Source organism: Carcharodon carcharias, chromosome 3 (assembly GCF_017639515.1).
Source record: "Carcharodon carcharias isolate sCarCar2 chromosome 3, sCarCar2.pri, whole genome shotgun sequence".
NCBI classification, from domain to species: domain Eukaryota; kingdom Metazoa; phylum Chordata; class Chondrichthyes; order Lamniformes; family Lamnidae; genus Carcharodon; species Carcharodon carcharias.
The window spans coordinates 179,785,315-179,810,681 of record NC_054469.1 but is presented as its reverse complement, the minus strand read 5'-3'; the positions used below and the strand labels follow the sequence as shown (position 1 = coordinate 179,810,681).

General features: G+C 41.0%; 1 protein-coding gene across 1 annotated transcript in view; it reads left to right on the top strand.

Annotated features, from left to right (window-relative positions):
- tmem170b (transmembrane protein 170B) overlaps positions 1 to 25,367 on the top strand; it is a 103,825-nt gene that overhangs the window by 30,241 nt on the left and 48,217 nt on the right. The window contains exon 2 of the mRNA XM_041184796.1: positions 6,100 to 6,270. Coding sequence (XP_041040730.1) covers positions 6,100 to 6,270 — 171 coding nt within the window. The remainder of the gene's footprint in view (positions 1 to 6,099; positions 6,271 to 25,367) is intronic.

Sequence of the window (25,367 nt, the reverse complement as noted above, 5' to 3'; positions counted from 1 at the left end):
TTTTTCATCTGTCCTCCACATGGATTTTGGATGTAGTTTTACAGATAGATGAAATATTAAAGTTTTGCTGCAGCAACACACTGTTTACCCCCTCAAAAACTTGGTTAATGCCACGCAAAAAAGAAAGTCCATCTAAAGCACTTATACTTTTCTCCCATTTTATTGTAGTTGATACTTGATTAAATTTTACTAGGTGTCACCTATGACTCAGTGGTAGCACTCTTCCACTGTCAGGTTGTGAGTTCAAGTCTCACTCCAGAGACTTGAATACTCTAGGCTCATGCTTCAGTGCAATACTATGGGAGTGATGAATGGTCAGATGTACTGTCATTCAGATAAAGATATTAATACGAGGCTCTGTCTGCCCCCTCCACTGGAGATAAAAGATCCCATAGCACTATTTGTGGAATAACAATAGAGTTCTCGCCAGTTTCTTGTCCAGCATTTGTCCCTCAGCCAACATCATTAAAACAGATTATCTGACCATTGTTTCATTGCTGTTTGTGGAATTATGTTGTGCACAAATTTGCTGCCATGTTTCCTACATTAAATAATAATTACATTTCTAAAGTACTACATTGGCTCTGAAGGACTTTGGGACATCCTGAGATTGTGAAAGGTGCTATGTAAATACAAGTTTTACTTTATCAAGATTACAAATGTATCATCACATCTACAAGATTTCCTTCCACCTGTTAATATAAAGACTTACGCTTAAAACTTTGGATTTTAAATCTAAAACTTGGTGTCACCTAATTGGTAATATTGATGCCTTTTTGATTTTTAAAAAAATTGTATGGTCTGAAGGTTTTCCCTCCGAGCAATATGTTACTAGACTATGTTACTATATCAGGTAGTGGTAGAGCCAGAGGGGTGGGGGTGAGTGCGATTATGACCATCCCAATCCCCAGTTGTTTGGAGGTTGGCTAACGTGACATTGGAGGACCACTTCTCTTTCATTCCCATATATACCAATATTGCTCACGTTTGGCCTCCTGATTCAATCTGCAAGTCTCCCAGATTCCTGGTTGAGCCATCAGACTAGTAAATCAACATTCTTACTTTCCAGTTTGATGCCCTGAGCAACCTGATTTCCATTCCTGTAAAAAGAAGGCAGATCTGTGTTGGGAGGAAGAGACAGGAGGAGGAGATTTACAGCTGCTGACAAGAATTTCTCATAATCTAAGCCAGGGGCAAATTTGAAGATTTGACTGGTCTTTCTGCATCCCCACTGCCTGTCCCCCACCCCCCCAACCAAACCCATCTTTTCAACCACTCTGATCCAGTTGTTAGCAATGAACTAGATAGTTTGTGAGCTGTTGGCGAATAGCAAGCACAAAATGATAATATTAACCACGTGATATGGTTTAAGATTCAATTATAAAAGAGTCAGTTCAAAAACTGGAAAATTCAATAGAATCATAAAATGGTTACAGCATAGAAGAAGGCCCTTCAGCCTATCCTGTCCATGCCAGCTCTCTGCAAGAGCTACTCATCTAATTCTGCTTCCTTGTCCTTTCCCCGTAGCTCTGCAAGTTTTCTTTCTCTTCAGGTGCTTATCCAATTCCCTTTTGAAAGCCACTATCGAATCTGCTTCCATCACACTCAGGCAGTGCATTCGACTTGCTGTGATTTTTTTTAAATGCTTCACATGTCGCCTTTGATTCTTTTGCCAATCGCCTTAAATCAGTATCCTTGGGCTCTTGGCCCTTCTGCCAATAGGAACAATTTCTCTCTATTTGTTCTGTCTAGATATCTCATGATTTTGAACACTTCTGTCAAATTTCCTCTCAACTTTTCACTAAGGGGAGCAGCCATAGCTTCTCCAATCTATCCATGTAACTGAAGACCTTCATCCTTGGAACCATTTTTGTAACCCTTTTCTGCAACTTCTTTCAAGGTCTTACCAAAAGTACAGTGACCAGAATTGGACACAATACTCCAGTTAGGGCTGAACTAGTGTTTTATAAAGGTTTGTCATAAATCCCAGGATCCCTTGTGTCTCTTAACCACTTTCTCAACCTGCCCTTCCACCTTCAACATTTATACAATGAGTATATGCACATATTACTCTCCACCCAGGCCTATTGTACTGTTCCCTTTATTACACACTACACTTCTCACTCTTTCTACCAAAATATATTACTTCTTTGCATTAAATTTCAACTGCTAGGTGTCTGCCCATTTCACCAGGCTGAAATGCCCTATTGAAGTCTATGATTAACCTCCTCACAGTTCACAACACTTCCAACTTTTGGATCATCTGCACCTTTTAAAAATGTGCCCTGTACATCCAACCCTCGGTCATTAATAATGTCAAGAAAAGCAGTGGTGCTTGTACCAACCCCTGGGGGACCCTGCTATACAACTTCCTCCAGTCCAAAAAACAGTTGTTCACCACTACTGTATCATGGCAGTCGCCCACCTTTGTATTTGTGCTATTATTTTCTCTCTTATTTCATGGGCTTCAACTTTGCTGGCAAGCCTGTTTTGTGGCATTTTATCAAAACCCTTTTTGGAAGTAAAATGTACACCATATTAACCATATTAACCTTATCAATTGTCTCCGTTACCTCATTTAAAAATCTTACTCGAGTTAATTAAATATGATTTTCCTTTAATTAATCCTCAGTTGTCCAAGTGACAATTTCATCCTAGATTATTGTTTCTAAAAACTTCACCACACCAACTGCCTGGCCTGTAATTGCTGGGTTTATCCTTGCACCCTTTTTTGAATAAGGGTAAAACGTTTTCAATTCCCTGCCTCTACCACCCCTGTATCAAAGGAGGGTTGGAAAATTGCCTTCACAATTTATATTCTTGCTTCCCTCCATAACCTCTGATGTATCCCATCTTTGAGTACAGCTAGCCTTGCAACTACCTCCCCTTCCACTATGACTGGAGCAGCATTTCTTCCTTGGTAAAGATAGATGCAAAGTACCCATTTAGTACATTGCCACATCCTCTACCTCCATGCATACATTCCCATTTTGGCCCCTGGTCAGTTTAACCCCTCATTTTACTACCCAATTATTATTTATATTCCAATAGAAGACTTTTGGACTCCCTGTTATGCTAGCTGTCAGTATCTTCTCGTACTTCCTCTTATTTCCTTTTCCACTTCCCCACTGAACCAATCTGGTTCTCAGTTGTATTATCAACCTGACATCTGTCACATCCACGTCGCCCTTTTCTGTTTTTTCTCACTCCCTATCTCTTTCAGCATCCAGAGAACTCTAGTTTTGTTTGCCCTACCTTTCACCTTCATGGAAATGTACCCTGACTGTACACAAACCATCTGCTCGTTAAAGACTGCATTGTTCTGTTACAGTTTTGCCTACTAATCTTGATTCCAGTTTACCAGGAAGAGGTTCACATCCCATTGAAGTAAGGTCCAATTTCGTATTTGTACTCTAGATTGCTCCTTATCTTTTTCCATGGCAATCCTAGATCCTATGATCACTGTCCCTGAAATATTCCCTGACTGACACTTTATCCCTTTGGACCCACCTTCACTCCCCAGAACAAGATCCAACAATGCCTCTTTCTTTATTGGGCCAGGAACACATTGAAGAAGAAAAGTCTCCTGAATACATTTCAGAACTCTTCCCTCTTCATTATTAATATCCCATTCTAAATTAGGATAACAAAACTAGAAGCTTGACACCAACAAGGACTAAGTAATAATTGGCAGCCCATTCTCGAGCTTAGATATTCACTTCCTCCATCACGGGCACAACTTGGCTGCAGTGTGTATCATCTTCAAGATGTACTGCAGCAGCTCACCAATCCTTCAGTATCACCTTCCAAAGCCTCGGCCTCTACCACTGAGAAGAACAAGGGCTGCAGAGGTGTGGGAACACCACCGCATATAAGTCCCCCTCCAAGTTGGGACTTATGGAAATATATCACTGTTCCTTCACTCTTTTTGGGTCAGAACCCTGGTACTCACACCCTTTATTATACTGTGGATGTATCTATACCACACAGCAGTGTTTGAAGAAGGTGGCTCACCAATACCTTCTCAAGGGCAAGTAGGAACAGGCCACCTTGCCAGTGATGCTCACATCCCATGAATAAATTTTAAAATAAAATCTTCTGTTCCTCTATAGGTTCCCTTAGGAGTGGAAATGCTGCTCCAGACCCTGAAATGTTAAGCAAAACCCTCTGCCCTAGCACTCCCTAAATTAGCATCATTTCAGTTTCCAGTGGCTACCCCCATCAAGCATTTACCCACTGCTGAGGACCAATTCCTTGAGTCCATCCTATTCCCACTCCTGCCTACTATCTTTGGATACCAACAGCCTGTGATGAGTGACTTTCAGGCATAAAAAATTATTTTTATGATTGGGCCCCTCGGCCTTTCCGACATCTGGGAGTGCCACCTATTTGAGGAACCTCCTGCCCAAGTTCTCCATACAAATATTAAATTGTTTTCTGAAGCTACAAGAAGTATTTTGATTTTTGTTGCTGGGCAAGGTATAAAACAGGTCAGCCAAAAGTTAATAAAAACAGAAAATGCTGAAAATACTCAGGTCAGGCTGCATCTGTAGAGAGAAAAATTGAGTTAATATTTCAGGTCAATATTTCAGCAGCTTTTTAATTTCTTAAATAAGAACAATGAGAAAAGACAGGGGACAATAAGCTTAAGCACCTAGGCAATTAAAATAAAGGTGCAAGGCTTGAACACATTCCTTTTTGTTTGCAGAGAATGCATCCCTGCATATGAATATACACCTTGCAAGCATAAATGAATCACATCACAAGCTTGACTGATTATCTTAAATTGGTTGTTAATGTAGTCATTAGCGTATTCAGGATTGTTCAGTAAGTGTTGCCCAATTGCAGAATCACATCTAACAGCAGACATTACGTTTTGGGTTATGAAAGTGCGGGCTGGTTGAGTATGTTCTGGACCCTGTCTATTGCGAACCACTGAAGTTCCCCACTTTTTTCTCCATGGCAATGCCTCCATTAATTAGTGCCAACTTGCCAACAAATCGGCACCCTTTTTTTTCCTTGTATAAATTGTTGTGATCATTTGAAATTTGGCATTCTTGTGTTTGTCTTGTTGAGTACAAGATGGAAAACTTCATCAACATGTCTCTCCTCTGTAACATTCAAGTTCTGCACCAAGCGACTGTTTATTTAACAACACAGAAGATAACTTTGTTCTTTCTCCACTGACCCACTCCATTATTGCCAGAACCTGAGATCTGCTCCTTAGGAGCAGAGTTACCTGTGTCTTTCCTTGGGCTGTAGCTATGGGGCTCTTTTTCCAAATTATTTCAAAAGCAGCTGTAGCATGAATTTTAGTTGTTTGGGATAAAACCAGCAAGGGTCCCTTTTTTTAAATGTGTCTACCCACACAGTGAGTAACAGAAGCTTCGTGATTCCAACACCTGTGTTTTTTTTTTGTCCACGCAGAACATTTGAAAATGTGTTTTTGTTATCTAGCTGTAATGGGCAAGACTGGTTATTTATCATAGATCTTGTGGGCCTTTATAAGGACATAGTTTAACCTCACCTGTAGAATTATACACTATGCTATTATATTGTGTAACAATCCTGTCCTTGTAAAACCTTGCTTAATGTGAGCAATGTAATAGAAAATCATCTTATGCATATGTTTATTTTAAAGTCAGTTTCACTCTGCACTCTGGGCATTACAATTCATGGTGCTGCATTTTGTTAGAAAACATACCTTTTTTTTAAAGAATGCCAGTGATTGGCAAAGAGCCAGACATGATCAACTCTTACATTCACCTGTGAGTAACCTGAGCATTTTCCAATCAACTTTGAATGAACTTTAGAGTTTGATCTTTTAAAGTTAGCAACTAGAAGTAGCAGATACCATGATCATCCAGTAAGTTTTGTAGAAAAAAAACACATTTGTGATGTATAGATTTCAGAATAGAAATCTAGCCAGTTCTGGAAGCTTACTTCATTCAAGAAGCTTTGCTCTATTCACCAAGTTAGTTGTACAACTAAAGAAACTTATGTGCCTTGTCTTTTCATCAATGTCATTGATGTGAAGGTCTAAAATTTGTTTTAGTCGTGTTTCTTACACCCTAATAATTATTTTCTTTTTTCCCATAGAAATGTGGTACTGGGTTTTCCTCTGGGCTCTCTTCTCCTCTCTCTTTCTTCATGGTGCTGTGGGCCTGCTGATGTTTGTAATGCTTCAAAGACACAAGCAAGGCAGAGTGATATCAGTGATAGCCATTGTTGTGGGCTTCCTAGCATCCATAACTGGAGGAATGATCACCAGTAAGTACTTGAACTTGGGCAGCAGACATGCATGTGATATTTTGGTAGTTCAATGTGTGTTGGATAAAGTTAAACAGAAGATAAGTCATGATCTAGTTGAATGGTGGAGCAGGCTCAAGGGGACAAATGGCCTATTCCTCCTATTTCCTATGTTCCTAACCTCTAACTATTGTGAAAAAAATGACTTTTTAAATTGCATATTATGTGCTTTATTTTCTTGAAGTTTTTTTAAAAAATAAATGAAAGTCCTAGATTTTCTGAATGTGGTGGTGATTGTTGTTGGTGTTTGCATGCTGCAAAACGCAAAATGCTGTTCATGGAATAGACATGCAAAGCTTTCTGAAAATACTGGGAAGGCTTCTTATAGCCTGGACCCTCTCTCTTAAGAAGAAATATTGAGTATTAATGGAATTATTGATCACCTGTTTCTATTTTTGAACAGTGAGTGATGATGGTGGGGAAGCAATAATCAGGTATAGCATGAGGAAACTAACCTAATGTGAAATTACAAAAATCATGAAATGTTTGACATTACAAATGGCAATTTGTAGTCAGTGGCGATGTAACAGCGATTGCTGCTGAACCTGAGGAAAGTCTTGCTGAGAGATCTAGTGATCTGTGGCAATAGCTTCAACTCTCTTGATAGGTAAATTATCATAGTGTAATTTAATGGGGATCACAAGTATTGAGCTGCAGTGATGCCATCAAGCTGTCTAAGCAGCCAATAACACACAACTTTCATGGATGGCTAACCAGGAAACAAAAAACATAACTTTTAAAAAAGTGATTATTAAAAGTTTGGGGAGTATGCATGGATTAAGGTAAAAGCTGAAATATCGTGAATAAACTTTACTAGATTTTTCAAACAGTTACATTTTTTGAATTAACCTTTGCATAAATTTAACAACATTCCATTATTTTTTCCTGGACTGTCAGGCAGTAGTTATCCCTCATCACTGTTTAAAAACCCAGTTACCCCTCATTAAACATTAAATATATTTTTACACGGTTTCCAATAGTGATATGGGAGCAGAAAAGGGGAAGTTCTCATCAGAGCAACTTATCTTGCTGATTGCCAACTCGGTGGGGTCACAGCACAGCCTGTGGCAGAGTAGTGAATAATAGACTGCAACTTCAGGACTTCCATTTTACTCTATGCTTGCACTAAATCCTGAAGTTTTAGTCAGATTGAGAGGGCGAATGAAAACGAACACTGACAGTTGTCGTCAAAACTTCCACAAATTCTGGGATAATGGCTATGCAATATAGAGTTTGTTTCTGCACACAGGTGCTATTAATACAGGAATACATCTTTAAGGCATTGGTGCCCAACCTTCATGTTTTTATGGTCCCTCTTGTGCCTAGCATGGAACCTTGGCTGTCAAAAATTAAGTTTCAATCCATGTTTCCATTAATTTGCATATATTTTGCATTGTCGATCAGTAAGCCTCGTGTTGATGGATAAATCCGAAAATCAAAACAAGGCAATGGTATTGCAACTATCCTTATCTAAATCTATAACCTATAAAGATACGTGTGTGTATACTCCTTTCAATTTGCTGATATTTTCTATATTCGGTTGTCATATCTTTCCAATTTGGGTTATCTCAAAATGGTGTTCTAGTCAAACATTTGAACAGTACTGAGCAATGTCTGTGATCAGACTGAGGTTCCAGATAATTATGTCTATTTATTTTGAAGTTTTTGAAGTGTATTACTGAATATAGTGATTTCTTTAAAATTAAATTGCTTTGGCATCTTTTAATAAAAAAGAAACACTGGTGGCTTGGGTCTATTTAAGACAATGGCTGGAATCTTGTAGAGGTGATGGGGGTATTTGCTGCTTGCTAGAGGTCGCATTAGCACCTTTAGGGAAGGCCCGCAGCATTTTGTTTCAGTCAGACACTTGACAGCCCATTGGGGAGGCGTTTCCCTGGGAGCTGCCAGTCAAGTTAGAGGCCAGAAACAGCACCGCTACTGAGGAAGAAGTGGCTGCTGATGCAACACCCACCTGGGATCATCTCTGGATCCCAGTCCAGAGGTGAGTGACGGTGGGAAGGGATCGAGGGGAAGGGGTGTTGGCAGCAAGTGCATAGGGGTGGCTCTCAGTGCCCCCCACTGCTCTCCCTTTCTGATGCTGGGTCCCTGGATCAGACGTTGAGTGCCTTTGAACAAGGGCCCTATCCAGGGAGCCTGCAAGCAATGCGACAGGGTTTGCTTACCGTGCTCCCCGCAAGGCAAGCCCTGCGCTTGTCATTGGGCTTATACCACTGGAAGCGATATGAGACCCTTAAGTGGACATTAATTGACAGCCCATTGGAGAGCCAATGCTTAACTGAGCTATGTAGATTATGCTGACTCTGATTTGATTCCTGGTCTGTTGCTAAGTTAGCTAATTTGAACAATCGTGGTGGTTGGAGTGCCACTATTGCCTTAATGTCTCTGAATTGGAGAATATCAGAAGTGCTCACTGCTAAATAATATTGTGTTGCATACATTCTTCAATTTAACATTTAGTTTGAGGTTGCCATGAGATTTAGTCACATTAGCCATGTTTATCTGTTAAACTATAGGAAGTAATGTGTCCTTATATTATTTAGAGTTCAGATGAGAACTGAGCTCAAATATATTTTTCAAATATTCACTCAGTTTTGGGGGGACAAAAAGATTTTTCATTAACTACCAAGTGGATAATTATCTATATGCGACATTTAGTGTTCTTGAAATTCACAGCAACCAATCTAAGTGTTTACGTTACTAACTAGTTTCCATTTATAAAGAAAATCGACAAATTTAATTGCTGAGGTAAGTTTGAAGTTTCTTTCAGCAGCTATTCTTAAAAATAAAATTTATAATGTCCTTTTTTAAAAATATCACAAACTTGGTTCCAACAACTTTCTCCCACAGAATACCAAAAGGGGCAAAGTTCAGCTTGAGGGTGCGCAGTGTTCTGGTTTGTGCTCCACCGAAGTTGAATTTCACCCACAGATGTCTGAACACCCTAGACTGTGGATGTCTCCCTGCTCCAACCTCTTCATGCGCAATACACCTGACCAAATTCTCTGTAGGTCTCATGTATAAACTAAAGTACGAGAACAAAACCATTACTGATGTTTAATTGAAGGGGATGTACTAATGAATTTTTTAAACTTTGCATTAGTTTAATTTATATGTGTGCTTGCTTTTGTGTTTTGAACAGCTCTGTGGAACTTTCGCTGAATACATAAGGAAGGTAGTGGCAATAAACTTCAACTTCAAAATGGGCAAAAGTGAATGAAGCAGAGTGTATAACGGGTGTTAGATCCATTATTACCTGTTTTGCACCTCTGTCAAAGATGAATTTTAGCCCCAGGGGTTTGTTCTATCACATTGCTATATGCTCTAAAGCTTCTTTTGGATAATATCATTGTGCATAGACTCACTAAGAGCAATACCCACTAGCATTAAATTGTGTCCAGCTTCTCATTTGCCATGGCCTCACATAAAGGCCACAATGTCTGGTAGAATTCTTCACTTTTTTTCATCAGAAGGCCAAGGATTTGGGATGCACTCCACTGACACTTCAGTGCAGTACAGAGAGTGTACTGTCTGAGGTGTTGTCTTTCTGAGACTTTAAACTGAAGCTGCCTCTGCCCCACGGAAGAATGTAAATGATTCAAAGGCACTTTTTAAAAAGAATAGCGGTGTCTTCTTGGTATCCTGAATAATGTCTATCCCTCAACCAACAGCATTAAAAGTATCTGGTCCATTATGGTCCAGATTGGTTAACATGTAGCCAATGTTACTGCAGTGACTACCTTTAATTCATTTGCTGTATAATACTTTGGGATATTGTGAAGACATGAAAGGTGCTATATTGTTTTGTTTCTTTTTGAGTGTAGTTTTAAACAATAACAGAGCAAAATCTAAAGTAACAAACCAAAAACAAGCAATTGCAATATCAGAATTCTGCTCCTCAGGCTTCCCACTACAAAATATGTAGACTAGGGATTTTAAAGTTGGGCTGCTTTTCAACACTGGTGATCTTTGATAATTTTCAAGTTGCTTTTAGACTTTAATTTTGATCACATTAGCCGTTTAAAGTAACTTCCATAACAACTTGTACTTATATAACATTTTAATGTAAGTGTCCTAAGACAAAATACTGTATGACACTGAGCCATATAAGCAGATGACCAGAAGCTTGGTATTAAGTGACTTAAGGAGGGGGCGAAGGCGAAATAAGAGAGGCTGAGGAGCTTAAGAAGGGGATTGCAGAGCTTGGGACCCAGCAACCAAAAGCATAACCACCAGTGATGGACTGACTTAAAATTAGAGATGTTCAGGACGCCAGAATTAGAGGAGCAATAATATGAGGGTTGTGGGCCTGAAGAAGATTACAGAGATAGGAAAGGGGTTTGAAAAAAGGATGAAAATTTTAAAATCAAGGTGTTGCTTAACCAGAAGCTAGTGTAGGCCAGTGAGCAGAGCAGTGATGGATGAACGAGACAGCAGGAGAGCAGAGTTTTGGATGACCCCCTCCAGTTTATGGAGGGTTGAAGGTGGAAAGCTGGCCAGGAATGTATTAGAATAGAGGTTTTTTTAAAAAAAGACCCATTCATTGATGAGGGATTCGGCAGCAGATGAGCTGAGGTGTGCTGGAGTCATGAGGATATGTAGGTGGAATTAGGCGATCTTCGTGATGTGGCAGATATGACACCAAGATTGCAATGAGTTTGACTCAGCCTTACCATTGCCTAGGAGAGGGTCAGACTTAGTGACAAGGGAACAGAGTTTGTGGTGAGACCTGAAGACGGTAGCTTTGATCATCTTAGTATTTAATTGGGAGAAATTTCTGTTCATCCAGTACTGGCTGTCTAACAATTTAGAGATAGTGGAGGAGTCAAGAGAGATAGTGGTGAGATAGAGCTGGGTATCATCAGCATAGATGTGCAATCTAACATTGTGCTTCTGGTTGATGTCGCTGAGGGGCAGCATGTAGATGAGAAATATGAAGGACCAAGGATGGATCCTTTTGGGGGGCACCAGAGGTGACTGTGCAGTAGTGGGATGAGAAGCCACTTCAGGTGATCCCCTGGTTACGATTAGATAAGTAAGAGTCAAACCAGATGAATACAGCCCCACCTAGCTGGAAAACCATGGAAAGGCATTGGAGGAGGATGGTGTCATCAACTGGGTCAGAGGCTGTAGATAAGGTGAGAAGGGATGGTTTACCTTTGTCTCAGTCACAGGATGCAATTTGTCTGTTTGTCATTTTGATGACTGTTTTGGTGCTGGGGCTATAACTTAATTGGAAGAATTCAAACATGGATTTTCGGGAAAGATGGGCACAAAGTTGAGAGAAAATAACACATTCAAGGACTTTGGAGAAGAAGCGAATGTTGCAGTTGGGATGGTAGCTTGCAAAGCCAGAGGGATCAAAGGTTTTTGTTTGCAGAGAGAAGATGACGGCAGATTTTAAGAAAAGGGGTACACAACTTAAGGAGAAAATGTCATTAATAATGCCACCTAAAATGAGAGCCAGTAGGGAAGCATCTACTTTCATTAACTATCTTTGCTGAGGCTTTTAAAGAGATTCAAACTTCCAGGTGATGCAAATGACAAAGCACTATTGACTAAACACTTTTTTTGTAGTCAATTTGCACTTAAGCTACAGGGAGGAACATTGCACTGTCCATGGAATTATGGCAAATAGACTAGCTTCCAGTGGGTTCCTGAATCCCCATTTCAATGAGTTACTGTCTCCAGGCACTTTCCTCAGTTTTTGGAGAGTTTCTTAAACCCACCAACAGCAGTAAAGCTTGTTCTGATTATTCTTCTTCCCCAAGCTATGCAAAGACAAATCTCCTGGACTCTGTAGAAGGCTGTAGGATGTGTCTCTTTGACTGACTAAAGACCATTTCCCTCCTGCTTCCAGCTGTGGTAGCTTGCAAAGCCAAGTAGCCCTTTCTGTCTGCTGACCATATAGATCTGTCTGTGATACTTATAGATTTGGAGGAAAGCCAGTAACCTCATCTCAAAAATGGCTTCCTTTGCCTCCTTCCCCATGGCAACATGAAACACACTAACATTTCACCTGGGTAGAGATACTGATTAGCTATTCTTGACCTAACTCCCTTTCATCTTCGAGTAAATAGTTTACAGAACAACTGTTTACAACCTTCAACACCTTTTTGAGATGTTGGGAGACACCAAGTGTACTTATTGTGAATTCAGAGACTGCTGCTGTTGTCTCTGAGTGTAAATACATTGAACCTTCTTCCCAATAAACAATTTAAGTCTTCCTTTAATCTCTAACAATTAAACCACCCAGACAGAATTCAGAACAGGTCACATGAACCCCTTCATATTACCTTAAACTTAAAGACCCAGTCCAAAACATACAATTAAGAGATTAACAGTGGCTAATGGTTTCATGAGGAGCAGGAGGTGGGGCTCATAGACAAGTTGAGTTCAGAGAGCACATGAGTGGAAAACAGAGAAACTAGAGAAAGCTGCAAGTTCATGCTAAGGGGAAGGGCTTTACAGAAAGTTTGGCCGGATGGGCTAGGGGAAGAGAGAGAAGTGGCAATGTCAATTGATGGGATGACCTCAATCTTGGTTAATTCCATGAGCTCTTCACAACTGCTGGAAGTGTGTGAAGGGAGAAAGAAAGACGGGCTTTAGAAGATGACTTGCAGTAGGGAAAAGAAGCCAAGGAATCATCACAGACTCTCAGAATCTTTACAGTCAGAATAAGGCCATTCAGCCCATTGAGTTTGCATTGCTTCTGAAAAAGCATTCTACCTAGTTCCACTCCCCTGCCTTATCCCTGTAACACTGCTCATTCTCTTTTCAGATAGCAATCCAATTCCCTTTTGCACATCTTGATCGAACCTACCTTCACACCCCCTCTCAGGAAGGTTATTCCAGACTCCAACCAGCCTCTGGCTGAAACGTTTTTTCCTCGCATCACTTGTACTCCTTTTGCAAATTATTTTGAATCTGCGCTCTCTAATTTTCGATGCTCTCGAGTGGGAACAGTTTCTCGCTATTTACCCTGTCCATACCTCTATCAAGTCTCGGTCTTCTTTTCTCTAAGGAAAACTGTCCCAACCTCTCCAATCTATCCTGATAGCTACAATTCTTTATCCTTGGAATCATTCTTGTGAAAATTATTTTTCCTGATTTACCTTGTCGAAACTCCTCTTAACTTTGAACAATCTCTGCCAGTTTTGTTCTTAACCTTTTTGTTCTAATGAAGAACAGCAGTGTCTTTAGCCTTTTATAATTAAAACCCATCATTCCTGTTATCATCTTAGTGATTTGCTTTTGCACTTTCTTCAAGACCTTGGCATTTTCCATAAAGTTGAATAGTCAAAACTGAACACAATATTCTAACGGACCTAACTAATGATTTGTAATGCCTTTTGAAGTCTATGTTCTGTTTATAACTTTCTTTACTGCTTTATAAATTTGATTTTTTTTTCATATTAATTTATTCTCAGGATGTGAATCTCCTGTGTACTTTCTCCTTCCTCAGTGCCCAGTACTAGACCCAGTACTCCAGATGAGGTCTAACCAGTGTCTTATAGAAGTTCAACATGACCACCTCCTTCTTGTACTCAATGTCTCTACTAATAAAGCCTAAGATACTCTGCTTTATTAACTGATCTCTCAACATGCCCTGCCATCTTCAATGATGCATGTGCATATACACTGAGGTCCCTCTGTTCCTGCACCTCCTTTAGAGGCTCTGCCTTTATTTTGTACTGTCTCCATATTCTTCCTGCCAAAATGAATCACTTCACACTTCTCTGCATTGAACTTCATCTGCCACTTGTCTGCCCAATCCACCAACATGTCCTTTTAAAGTTCAAGGCCATCCTAATCACAGTTGACAACGTGACCATCTGCAGATTTTGAAATCATGCCCTGCACAACACAATCTAGGTCATTAATATATATGTCAGGAAGAACAGGGGTCCCAACACTGACCCTTGGGGAACTCCATGACAGAAATTCCCCCAATATGAAAAACAACCATTTATCACTACTCTGTTTCCTGTCACTCAGCCAGTTTCTTATCCAAGTGCCTACTTTCCCTTTTATTCCATGAGCTATAATTTTGCTCACAAGTCTGTATCAAATGCCTTTTGAAAATCCATATATATCACATCAACAGAGTTGCCCTTATCAACCTTCCCTATTACCAGCTCAAAAAAAATCTCCAAGTTAGTTAAACATGAGTTTTCCCTTAATGAATTCATGCTCGCTTTCCTTAATTATCCTGCACTTGTCTAAGTGATTATTGATTTTGTCCTCAACTAGAGTATCCTGAAGTTTCCCTACCACTGACTGGTCCAAGCTGACTGGTCTGCAGTTGCCGGCATTATCCTTGCACACATTTTTGAATAAGGACGTAACATTCACAATTCCCCAGTCCTTTGGCACCGCCCCTGTGTCTAAGGAAGATTATCACTAATACCTCAGCAATTTCCACTGTCTCTCCCCTCAGTACCCTTGGATGCATCTCATCCGGTCCTGGGATCCTATCTATTTTAAGTAAAGATAGCCTAACACCACCTCCTTCTCAACTGTTATTTCTTCGAGTGTACCAGCTATCTCCTCTCTCTCATAAAAGCAAAATACCAAGGATGCTGGAAACCTGAAATAATAAAGAAAATGCTGGAAAAACTCAGATCTGGCAACATCTGTGGAGAGAGAAACAGTGTTAATGTTTCGAGTCCGTATGACTCTTCAGAGCTAAAGAGAAGTAGAAATATGGATATTATACTATTCAAGTTGGGGTAGAGCAAAATAAAAGGTCAGGGATAGGTGGGAGCTGAGGAGAGAGTGACAAAAATGTCATGGACACAAGGCAATGGGAGTGTTAATTGCAGTGTTAAAGACTAAAGAAAATGCTGATAGTGGCGTAACATTCTGCTATCTTACCTTTAACAGCCTAACAAGGGCAAGCGCTCTGTGAAAGCACAACCATAGAAACAAGTGACAGATGGCCCTGTTTGGGAGGGTTGGGGGAGTGGTATGGGGAAAAAGGATAAAAATAATTTTAAAAAAGAATATATATAAAGATAGAGGAGAGAGTTCATGATCTGAAGTTGTTGCACTCAGTGTTAAGGCTGGAAATCTTTAAAGTACCTAACTGGAAGATCAGGTGCTGCTCCTCCAGTTTGCTTACATACCTGCATGAACAACAGTTATGCCTGTCTTTTTGTGGGGTATGTGGGACATTCCTTGTTCTAGTCTGTCTTAGGCCCCCTTCCACAACACTTCTTTCGGTACATCGATGACCACCAGTGCTGCTTCATGCTCTTGTCTGGACCTGGAAAAATTTATTTTTTGCTTCCAATTCCCGCCCCCCTCTCACCTTCACATGGCCCATCTCTGACACTTCCCTTCCCCTCCTTGACCTCTGTCTCCAGTTCTGGTGATAGTGTCTATTCATTTGGAGTCCACTGACTCCCACAGCTACTTCGACGACGGCTCCTTGCACCCTGCTTCCCATTAGGACTCAATGCCTCCAGCTCCCCTGCATCTGTTCCAGTGATGCTACCTTCCAAAACAACACTTCTGACATGTCTTCTTTTTTCCCTAACCAAGGGTTTCCTCCCTCTCTCACTGTTGTCCACAGGCCTGTCAACCATTTCTGACCCAGCTCTCGCACCTCTGTCCTCCCCCTTCCCCACCCTCCCAGAGCCCTTCTCCTCACTTTTTTACTTTTATCACCCCACCAGCCTCCAAATTCAAAGGGCCATCCTCCACCATGTCTGCCAACTCCAGCATGATGCCACCACCAATGCATCTTCCCTTCACCACCACCCCCGTCAGCATTCCATAGGGACCGTTTCCTCTCTGACACCCTGGTCCACTTCTCCATCATTTCCAACTCCTCTTGCCACAGCACCTTCCCATGCAATCGCAGAAGGTGCAACATCTGCCCCTTTACTTCCTCCCCCCTTTACCTCTTCCCTCCTCAATATCCAAGGCTCCAAACACTCCTTTCAGGTGCTTCATTTGCACCTCCTTCAATTTGGTCTACTGTGTTTGCTGCTCCCAATGCAGCCTCCTCTACACTGGGGAGACTAAACGCAGACTGGGTGACTACTTTGCAGAACACCTTCACTCAGTCCGCAATCATGACCCAGCCTTTTCTGTCGCTTGCCATTACAACACACCATCTTGCTCTTATGTCACATGTCCATCCTTGGCCTGCTGCGATGTTCCAGTGAAGCCCAAAGCAAACTGGAGGAACAGCACCTCATCTTCCGATTAGGCACTTTACAGCCTTCCAGACTTAACATTGAGTTCAACAACTTCAGACCATGAACTCTCTCTTCCATCATGATCCCTTTTTTTAAATCCAATTTTTAATTTGTTTATTTTACTTATCTTTATTTATTTTTTAAGTTTTAATTTTTTTATCCCTGTTTAAATCCTTTTTCCCCCACCCCCCCATAGGGCCATCTGTCACTTGTTTCTGTTTTGTGCTTTCACAGAGTGCTGACATTTGTTCAGCTATTGATCCATTCTGCCATCTTGCCTTTATGCCACTACCTTCTTTAGTCTTTAACATTCCCTTTTTGTTGTGTCCATGACATTTTTGTTGATCTCTCCTGAGCTTTCACCTATCGCTGACCTTCTATTTTGCTCCATCCCTTCTTAAACAGTTTAATATCCATCAAGTTTCTACTCTTTAGCTCTGAAGAAGAGTCATACGAACACGAAACGTTAATCTGTTTCTCTCTCCACAGATGCTGCCAGATCTGCTGAGTCTTTTCAGCATTTTCTGTTTTTATTACCCCCTTTCTCACCTTGGCCTGGGTACCATTATCCTTCCTTTGTAAAGACAGGTGCAAAGTTATACCTTTGCTATTTCTTCTGCTTCCACGTGCAAGCCCCTTTTTTAAATTCTTAATCAACCCTACTCTTTCTTTTACTACCCATTTATTAATATCCTTTATAGAAGGCCTTGGGGTTCCCTTTTATGTTAGCTCCGAGCCCCTCTTCTTGCTATCTCCTTGCTTTTCTTATTGGTTGTTTTACTTCCCCTCTGGTCCTTCTACATTCAGCCTGATTCTCCATTGTATTTTCACCTGACATCTGTTGTACACACACTTCTTCCTTTTCATCTTTACCTGTATATCTCTCTCATCATCCAGGGCGCTCTTGATTCATTTGTCATACCTTTCCCTTTTAAGGGAATATGCCTTGACATTGCCTGCACACTTTTTCTTTGGGTGGCCGGTTGATCAGCCATCATCTCTTCTGCCAACATTTGATTCCGACTCACTTGACTCAGATACAGTCTCATCCCATCGAAGTTGGCTCTTCTGCTATTAATTATCCCTGCTCTGGATTGTTCCTTGTCCTTTTCTACAGCCAACCTAAACCTTATGATACAATTGTCACTATCCCCTAAATGCTGTCTCACTGATATTTGATCCACTCATTCCCCAGAACCAGGTTCAACAGTGCCTGCCCTCTCATTGGACTGAAAACATACTGATGCAGAAAATGATCTTGAACACATTCTAGGAACTCTCGCCTCCTCGCCCCTCTTGTCCCTTGGCACTATTGCACCTTTTTCATTCCTCCTCCCTAGAGATTCCATCCTTCACCCCTCTGGAATATCCTCTCTCTCCAGTACTGTAATGCAATCTTTAATGAATACTGCCACTGAGCATGTCTCCCACCCCTCCCCCCCACCCCATTTTCTTCTTCCCTGTCTCTCCTAAACATCTTGTACTCAGGAATATTTATCGCCCAGTCCTGCCCTACTGGAGCCAAGGCTCTGTTATAGTAAAAATATCATAATTACATTTGTCAATCTGTGCCTGCAGTTCAACAATCTTATTAACCATGCTCCGTGCATTCACAATGCATATAAACCCCTAATTTAGGCTATTTTTTCCTTTCCCCCATACTCTGATCCCATCTAGTGACTTACTAATTCTATCAAACTCTCCAAGTATTCTATCCACCTTGGTACTACTCTCTGATACACCCTCCTTATCAGTTAATATTTCTCTACTTCCCACTGCCGGTTTTTCTCCTCTCCACTCTGGATTTCCCTTCAAGTTCCCATCCCCCTGCCAATTTAGTTTAGACCCTCCCAGCAACACTTGCAAACCTTCCCACGAGGACATTAGTCCCAGTCCTGTTAAGGCGTAACCCATCCTCCTTGTACAGGTCTCACCTACCCAACAACCGATCCAAATGTCCCAGAAATCTAAAGCCCCCTCTCCTACTCCATTTCTTCTGTCATGTGTTGAACTGCTCAGTCTTCTTATTTGTATGATCACTCGCACATGGCACTGGGAATAATCCTGAGATTACTGCTTTTGAGGTCCTGCTTTTTAATTCCCTTCCTAATTCCCTAAAATCTGCTTTTAGGACCTTGTCCCTTTTCCTACCAATGTCACTGGTCCCAAGGTGGACCATGACCCCTGTCTGTTCACCCTCTCCCAAAAGAATGTCCTACAGCCACCCTGTGACATCCTTGACCCTGGCATCAGGGAGGCTACATACTATCCTGGGTTCACGTCAATGGCCACAGAAAGGCCTGGCTGTTCCCCTAACTATGGAATCCCCTTCCACTAGAGCACTTCTGCCTCCCCGCTCCCCCCAAACAGCTGTGCAGCTGATCCACCTGTGGTGCCACATATCTGGCTCTTGGTACGTGGCTCTGAAGAACCATCTCACTCACCAGTATCCCACATGGTTAGAGAGCGAGAGATCCTCAGCCTCAGGGTGTTCCTGCACTACCTGCCTGTTTCTCTTAGAAACTCCGGCTGTCAGTGATTTCCCCCTCTGCCTGTGTACTTAGCTTGTAGTGTGACCACTTCTCTCAACATGCTATCCACGTAATCCTCAGCCTTGCGGATATACCACAGTGACTTCAGCAGCCGCTGTAGTTCCATAACCTAGAGCTCATGTTTCTGCAGCTGGTGACACTTCCTGCAGATGTAGTTATCGAGGCCACTTTGTGCTGGCACGACTTCCCACATCCCACACAATGCATATTCCACATGGCTGAGCTGCACTGACGTACCTTAAACATTATATAAAGTGTTTACTACTGCATGGTATACTATAATTCACCTATCACTCATCAATCGTCGTCTCTGTGTCAAGTCCTGAAAGGCCTATACTTAGCAACCAATCAACTTGCAGGACTCCTGTGATGTCACTTTTTTATTTAAGCTGCGAACTCCTGGCATGCACTCCTCTGCTTTATGGGCTCTCTTTCTCCAAACTCCTCCTTTAAGGGCTTCCACTGTAGCAAAGTAACAATCAGCATTTTAAACATTCTAATGCACACAAAGCAGCACTCCTCCAGTGCTGATCCTAGAATGGTGGGTAGTTTTCACAGATGAGAGCTGTATGGAGCAGGTGTCCTGCCAATCTGGCATGAATGGCTAAAGCAGTTGGCTACCATATCCGTTCAGCTTAAGACTTAAGGGAGCTGAAATGAGAGCCATGCGAGGAAAATGGCTGGGATGAGATAGAATAATGGTTTCAATTATGTTGAGGGAATTGAGGATGGAGGTGAGGGTATGGTTGAGTAGAATGATAGCTACAGAAATGCTGTGGTGAACAGTGCACCAAAATCTAGATTTTGAAAGCGTAGTTTGTAAGTGAACTAGAAAATAGTTTTTCATGGGGTAGACAAGGGGGAAGCAGGAAGTGATCAGCAGCAGCCGCCATGTGGGATTTTAAGGTCAAAGGGATGACTGAGTATGGATTGGAGAAAGACTAAGGGAATCTAGGAATGCAGTGAAGTCGGAGCATGATGGTTGTAAGGCAGATGCAGTTGTATACAGCATGTGCTTTTGATGAAAATGCATTTAGTGTTTTCATTTTGGCCCAAATCTTCTGTTCTCTGGATTGACTTTAGATGTGTGTCAGGGCTCTGGATGGAAGTCCTGATGCATGGACCTATGTGGGAGTTGCTGGGGAAGTTTTAAAATTCTGATGGGCAATTACCCTGCTCTCTGGAACCCTCCAAATGCCTCTGACTCTGAGCTAGAGTCAGATCTGCACGACTTACCTTGAAAGTTGCCCAGGAAGTTTGACAGTTTAAAAGCTGCTGTAACATTTCTATAACTCTACAACTGACCCCCCCCCCCCCCCCACCCCCAACCCCACTCCCAGACTCAACTACCCACCTCACCCATATTTATCGTTAAAACACTGGACCTTTAGACACTTGTAAGAATATGGCAGCCGGTGCCATAAAAAGGGGCGTTTCCTCTCTTGTCCCCAACTCTATTTTGCTCCAGTGGAACTCCCTGGGAGACACTGTACTGCGTGCTTCAGTGATGACCAGGATCAAAATTACCCGGAAGAAATGCGAAGTAGTGTCAGGCAGGGGAAATGTGTGTGCAGCCTTGCTGCTACTTGGAAGTTTCAGTCCAATGTTTTTTTGCCAGTGCCTTACAATTCATTGAGGTTAGCCGTATTAGCACAGTAACTTGAATGAGAATGGCTATAGATAAAGACCTGAATAAAAAATTTAACTTGCTTATGTTTAGATTTTCAATGGTATTTCAGATCTTGATGTAATTAAAAGTTATTTTAGTGAAACCTTTTGGCTTTCTTAACAAGTGTTAAGGGATTGTCTAATGTTGTCTCACCTGAAATCAACTCCCATTATAAAATCCTTTATAGTTTGCAGAATTGCTTTTAATGGACATTTTTAAAAATTTCCCTCCATTGTTAATTACCTCACTGATTTTATTGTATGTCAAATTTTCACAAATACCACAAATCCTACAAAAAATGGTAGTCCCTGACTGTACAGATCTGTAGTACATAAGTAGTAAACGCTTGCTCACCTATTCTCTCCTTTATTATTCTTATCAGATTAATCAGTTCACCAGAGCTGGCTCATAAAAACATAAGATATAGGAATAGGCCACTCGGCCCTTTGAGCCCGTTCCACCATTCATTATGATAGATGAAATGATCATGGCCTCAACTCCACTTGCCCCCCAATAACCCACGACTTCCTTGTAGATCAAAAATCTGCCTGACTCAGCCTTGAATATATTCAATGACCCAGTCTCCACTGCTTCCTGGGTTAGAGAATTCCAAGGATTAACAACCTTCTGAGAGAAGAATTTCCTCCTCATCTCCATCTTAAATGGGAGATTTCTTTATTTTTAAACTTGCCTCCTAGCTCATGTATTCCCACGAGCTGGAACATCCTCTCAGCATCTGCCTTTGTCATTTTCTTGGGTCTGACACCTTGCAGCTTTTCAACTTCAACTTAGATTTGTAGAGCCAAGTCCCAGCATAGTTGTTGGATGGATTGCTTTGAATCACAGAATCTCAGTGCAGAAAAAGCCCTTCGGCCCATCCAGTCTACACCGACATGTGAGAAACACCTGACCTACCTACCTAATCCCATTTACCAGCACTTGGCCCATAGCGTTGAATGTTATGATGTGCCAAGTGCTCATCCAGGTACTTTTTAAAGGATGTGAGGCAACCCACCTCCACCACCCTCCCAGGCAGCTGTTCTTGCATGCTAACTTTTTGCTTCACATATGAGGACACCCAGATCCCTCTGTACTTCAGCATTCTACAGTCTCTTCATTTAAATAATCTGTTTTTCTATTCTTCCTGCCAAGGTGGACAACCTCTCGTTTTCCACGTTATACTCCATCTACCATTTTCTTGCCCAATCTCTCAACATATCTATATTCCTTTGCAGAATCATTGTGCCCTCCTCACTACTTACTTTCTTACCTATCTTTGTATCGTCAGCATATTTGTCTATAGTACAATTGGTCCCTTCATCCAAGTCATTAATATAGATTGTAAATAATGAGCTCCAGCACTGATCTCTGTGGCACCTCACTAGTTACATTTTGCCAACTGGAAAATGACCCATTTATACTGACCCTTTGCTTCCTGTTAGTTAGCCAATCCTCTATCCATACTATTCTATCACCACCAACACCACAAGCTCTTGTTTAGTAATTTTTTATGTGACACCTGACTGAATGCCTTTTGAAAATCCAAATACTCTACACCTACTGGTTCCCGTTTATCCACCCTGCTTGTCACATCCTCAAAAAACTTCTAATAAATTTGTGGTTCTGCTTTTTAATTTATTCTCTAGCTGCTCGTATTGTCTCTGCAGAACCTCTTTCTTTGTTGTTCTTTTGTGGTTGGTATCGACGTGGAGCATGACAACTGGACCATTCCCCTCCAACTCCCAAGTTCCTTTCCAGCCACAAGGAGTTGTGCTTAACCCTGGCACCAGGCAGGCAACACAACCTTTGGGACTCATGCTCTTGGCTGCAAAGAACAGTATCCATCTCCTAAACTATACTGTCCCCTACCATTACCTTTTTATTCCCTAAATTTGAATGGCCCCCTCTACCATGATGTTGTGATCAGTTTGTTCATCGTCCCTGTAGTCCCTGCTCTTGTCCACACAGGCTTCAAGAACCTCATCCGTTGGACAAGTGCATGGGCTGAGAGGCTCTTCTAGTGCTACTTTCTGGATCCCTATATCTGCCTTACTTATAGTCACAACCTCTTGTCCCTGACTATGGATCAAGTCTGAAGTGCTTAACCAAGTGCCCAAGTAACTTCCTCCCTCCCTGATGCATTGCGGTGCCCAAAGCTCATGACTCCTGCTCATAAACTCTGATCCATAGCACCTCGAGATGCAGACACTTGCCGCAGATGTGATAATTAATTAGGGTTTCAAATTTTTTCACCCCACAATTAATTGTAGTTATATAAAGTAGTTTAACTAGTTAATTTAATTAACTAGTAAATTTAGTACAGTACTTGTATCTCCCCAGTCCGAGTAAGTAAAACTTAAAACTCAGTTAATGCCTTGAGGCTTCAGGTCTTGGACTGCTGTTTGTCTTGTAAAAGACCAGACCAGCACTTCTTCCCTCACTGCACAGAATTCCCTCACTTGCCAAATTTCAGAGTTAAGTACTCTGTAAAGCTGTTCTGCGAACTGGGCTCCGTGCTACTAACTTACTTTGCTATTGAAGAATCCCTTAATTTCCAATATCCAATGGGTATGTCAAACATACTTTTAAGGTTGCAAAGCTGTTCTGGTGTTAAATGTAGAAAAAAAATGCTTTTCTATAGAGCAGTTCATGACTGCAGGACACCACAAAGTGCTTCAGATTCATTTGAAATATTTTGAAGCGTAGTCACTTGTAAAGCAGGGAAGCATGGCAACCAAGTTGCATGTAAAAATATCTCATGAATGGCAATGAGATAGATAACCAGACATTGGCCTGGATTTTACAGTTAGTGAAAAATGGGCAGTGTTCGTATTGCACTTATACTTGCCTCTAAACGTTCTGTGGGCTCTTACACACAGTTTGTGGAGATTAGAAATTTGAAACAGCATAACGTGCTCCACAGGCCCTGTGGAAGGGGAAGCTACTGTGCATTTCCCTTAACCAATCATATTGAAGAATCCTTACTGAGGTACTGAATCAGGAAGTGTAAGTTAATTCATTGACAAATTATGTACAGAAAGCAGAATAGAGAGGAAACAAATAGGCATTGAGAGAGGGGGAGATAAAAGGGTGGGAAGAAAAAAAACAATTTTAATTGAAACAAATTAAATTTCCAACAGTAAGTTGAAATCTGAATGAATGAAACCTCAAACTTGTAAAATTTACTTTTCAAATGTCACCGAGTTTGGGAGTAATTAAGACACACTGTTTAAAAATTCACTTATGCTTGAATGGACAAGTCTTTTTTCTGATGTATTAAGTATGTGTCTATCATGTAAATACTCCCAACTTCATTCACTTCCATGTATTTGAGTGACTCCAGGATTTCCATGTTAAACTGCTTGTCTATTTGCTGGAAGTTGCTGCCCAATTTAGTCTTTAATGAACTCTGATAGCCTCACCATTGTTTTAACACAAAGTCATTGACAATCTATTTCTGACATTGGTTTAGTGATAAATGTTGACTGGACATCGGAAAAACGTGTCTGTCTTTTGAATAGTCCTGTGAAATCTATAATATTCACCTGAAGGGACACTGGATCAGAGCACCTCTCCTGGTGTAGTACTTGAAGTGTCTGATTAAATTATATACTTAAGTGGGACTTGAAACCATGACCTCCTGAGTTGGAGGAGAGAGTGCTCCATTGAGCAACATTTGAAAAATAACTTGTAATTCCATCGCACAGCATGATACTTTTAATTTTGAATCGGAAACCCTGGTTAAATCTATAACTATTTTGTATAGAAATGTAGAGTATTTGATATTTAAAATGTACAAGTTTGGTATTAATCATTTTTCCATTTTTGGATCATCATGACCATGTGCTACAGATTTGGCCACTTTTATTGGAAATGCCAACTTGGATCCTAATTGATTCATTAGGATCGACCAAACTGTATATTTCCATTATGTAGGAGTACATTTCAAAGATTTGTTTCAAGTTGTTGCCTTGGAGAAGGGCAACAGAGTTCCACTACCAGAAAATGTTTTAAATACCATACCACCTTTACCTGTGATTTAGATTTTAAATGCTTATGTCCTTTATGAACCAAGGAAATGTTGATCTTACATTGTAAGATGCCAGCAAATTTTTGATTGTGCTACAGTGAAGGTATATTGATTTGCAAAATGTGTTACCATATTTTGGATTGTAACCTCACTAATTGCAAATCAAATCTGCATGGTTGTACAGCACTTAACAGATGCAGTGTTGGTGCATTTTGAATGCTGATACAAGAAGACACTGCTCTCATTCTGTCTGCCTACACTGCTGTTAGAAAGCACTTTGCACACTATAGCATTGTGATATAATAAGTTTTCAAAACACTTCAGAACTGGTGTGATTTGCTACTTCCTGGAAACCAGGCAGCAGGGGACCATGTAGACAACTGTAATTTATTTAATGATGAAGTATAGTAAATTTAAGCCCAATAGATTAGTAGTTTCAGTTTTTAGTATAAATATTACTTAACTCTCCTGGAAGATTAACTGCACAGTAGCTTATGTAAAATGTATTTATTATGGAATACAGTGGAAATGGCCAATTCAGAGAGGTGCATATCTAAAGCTATTCAGTCATTCTATGCAAC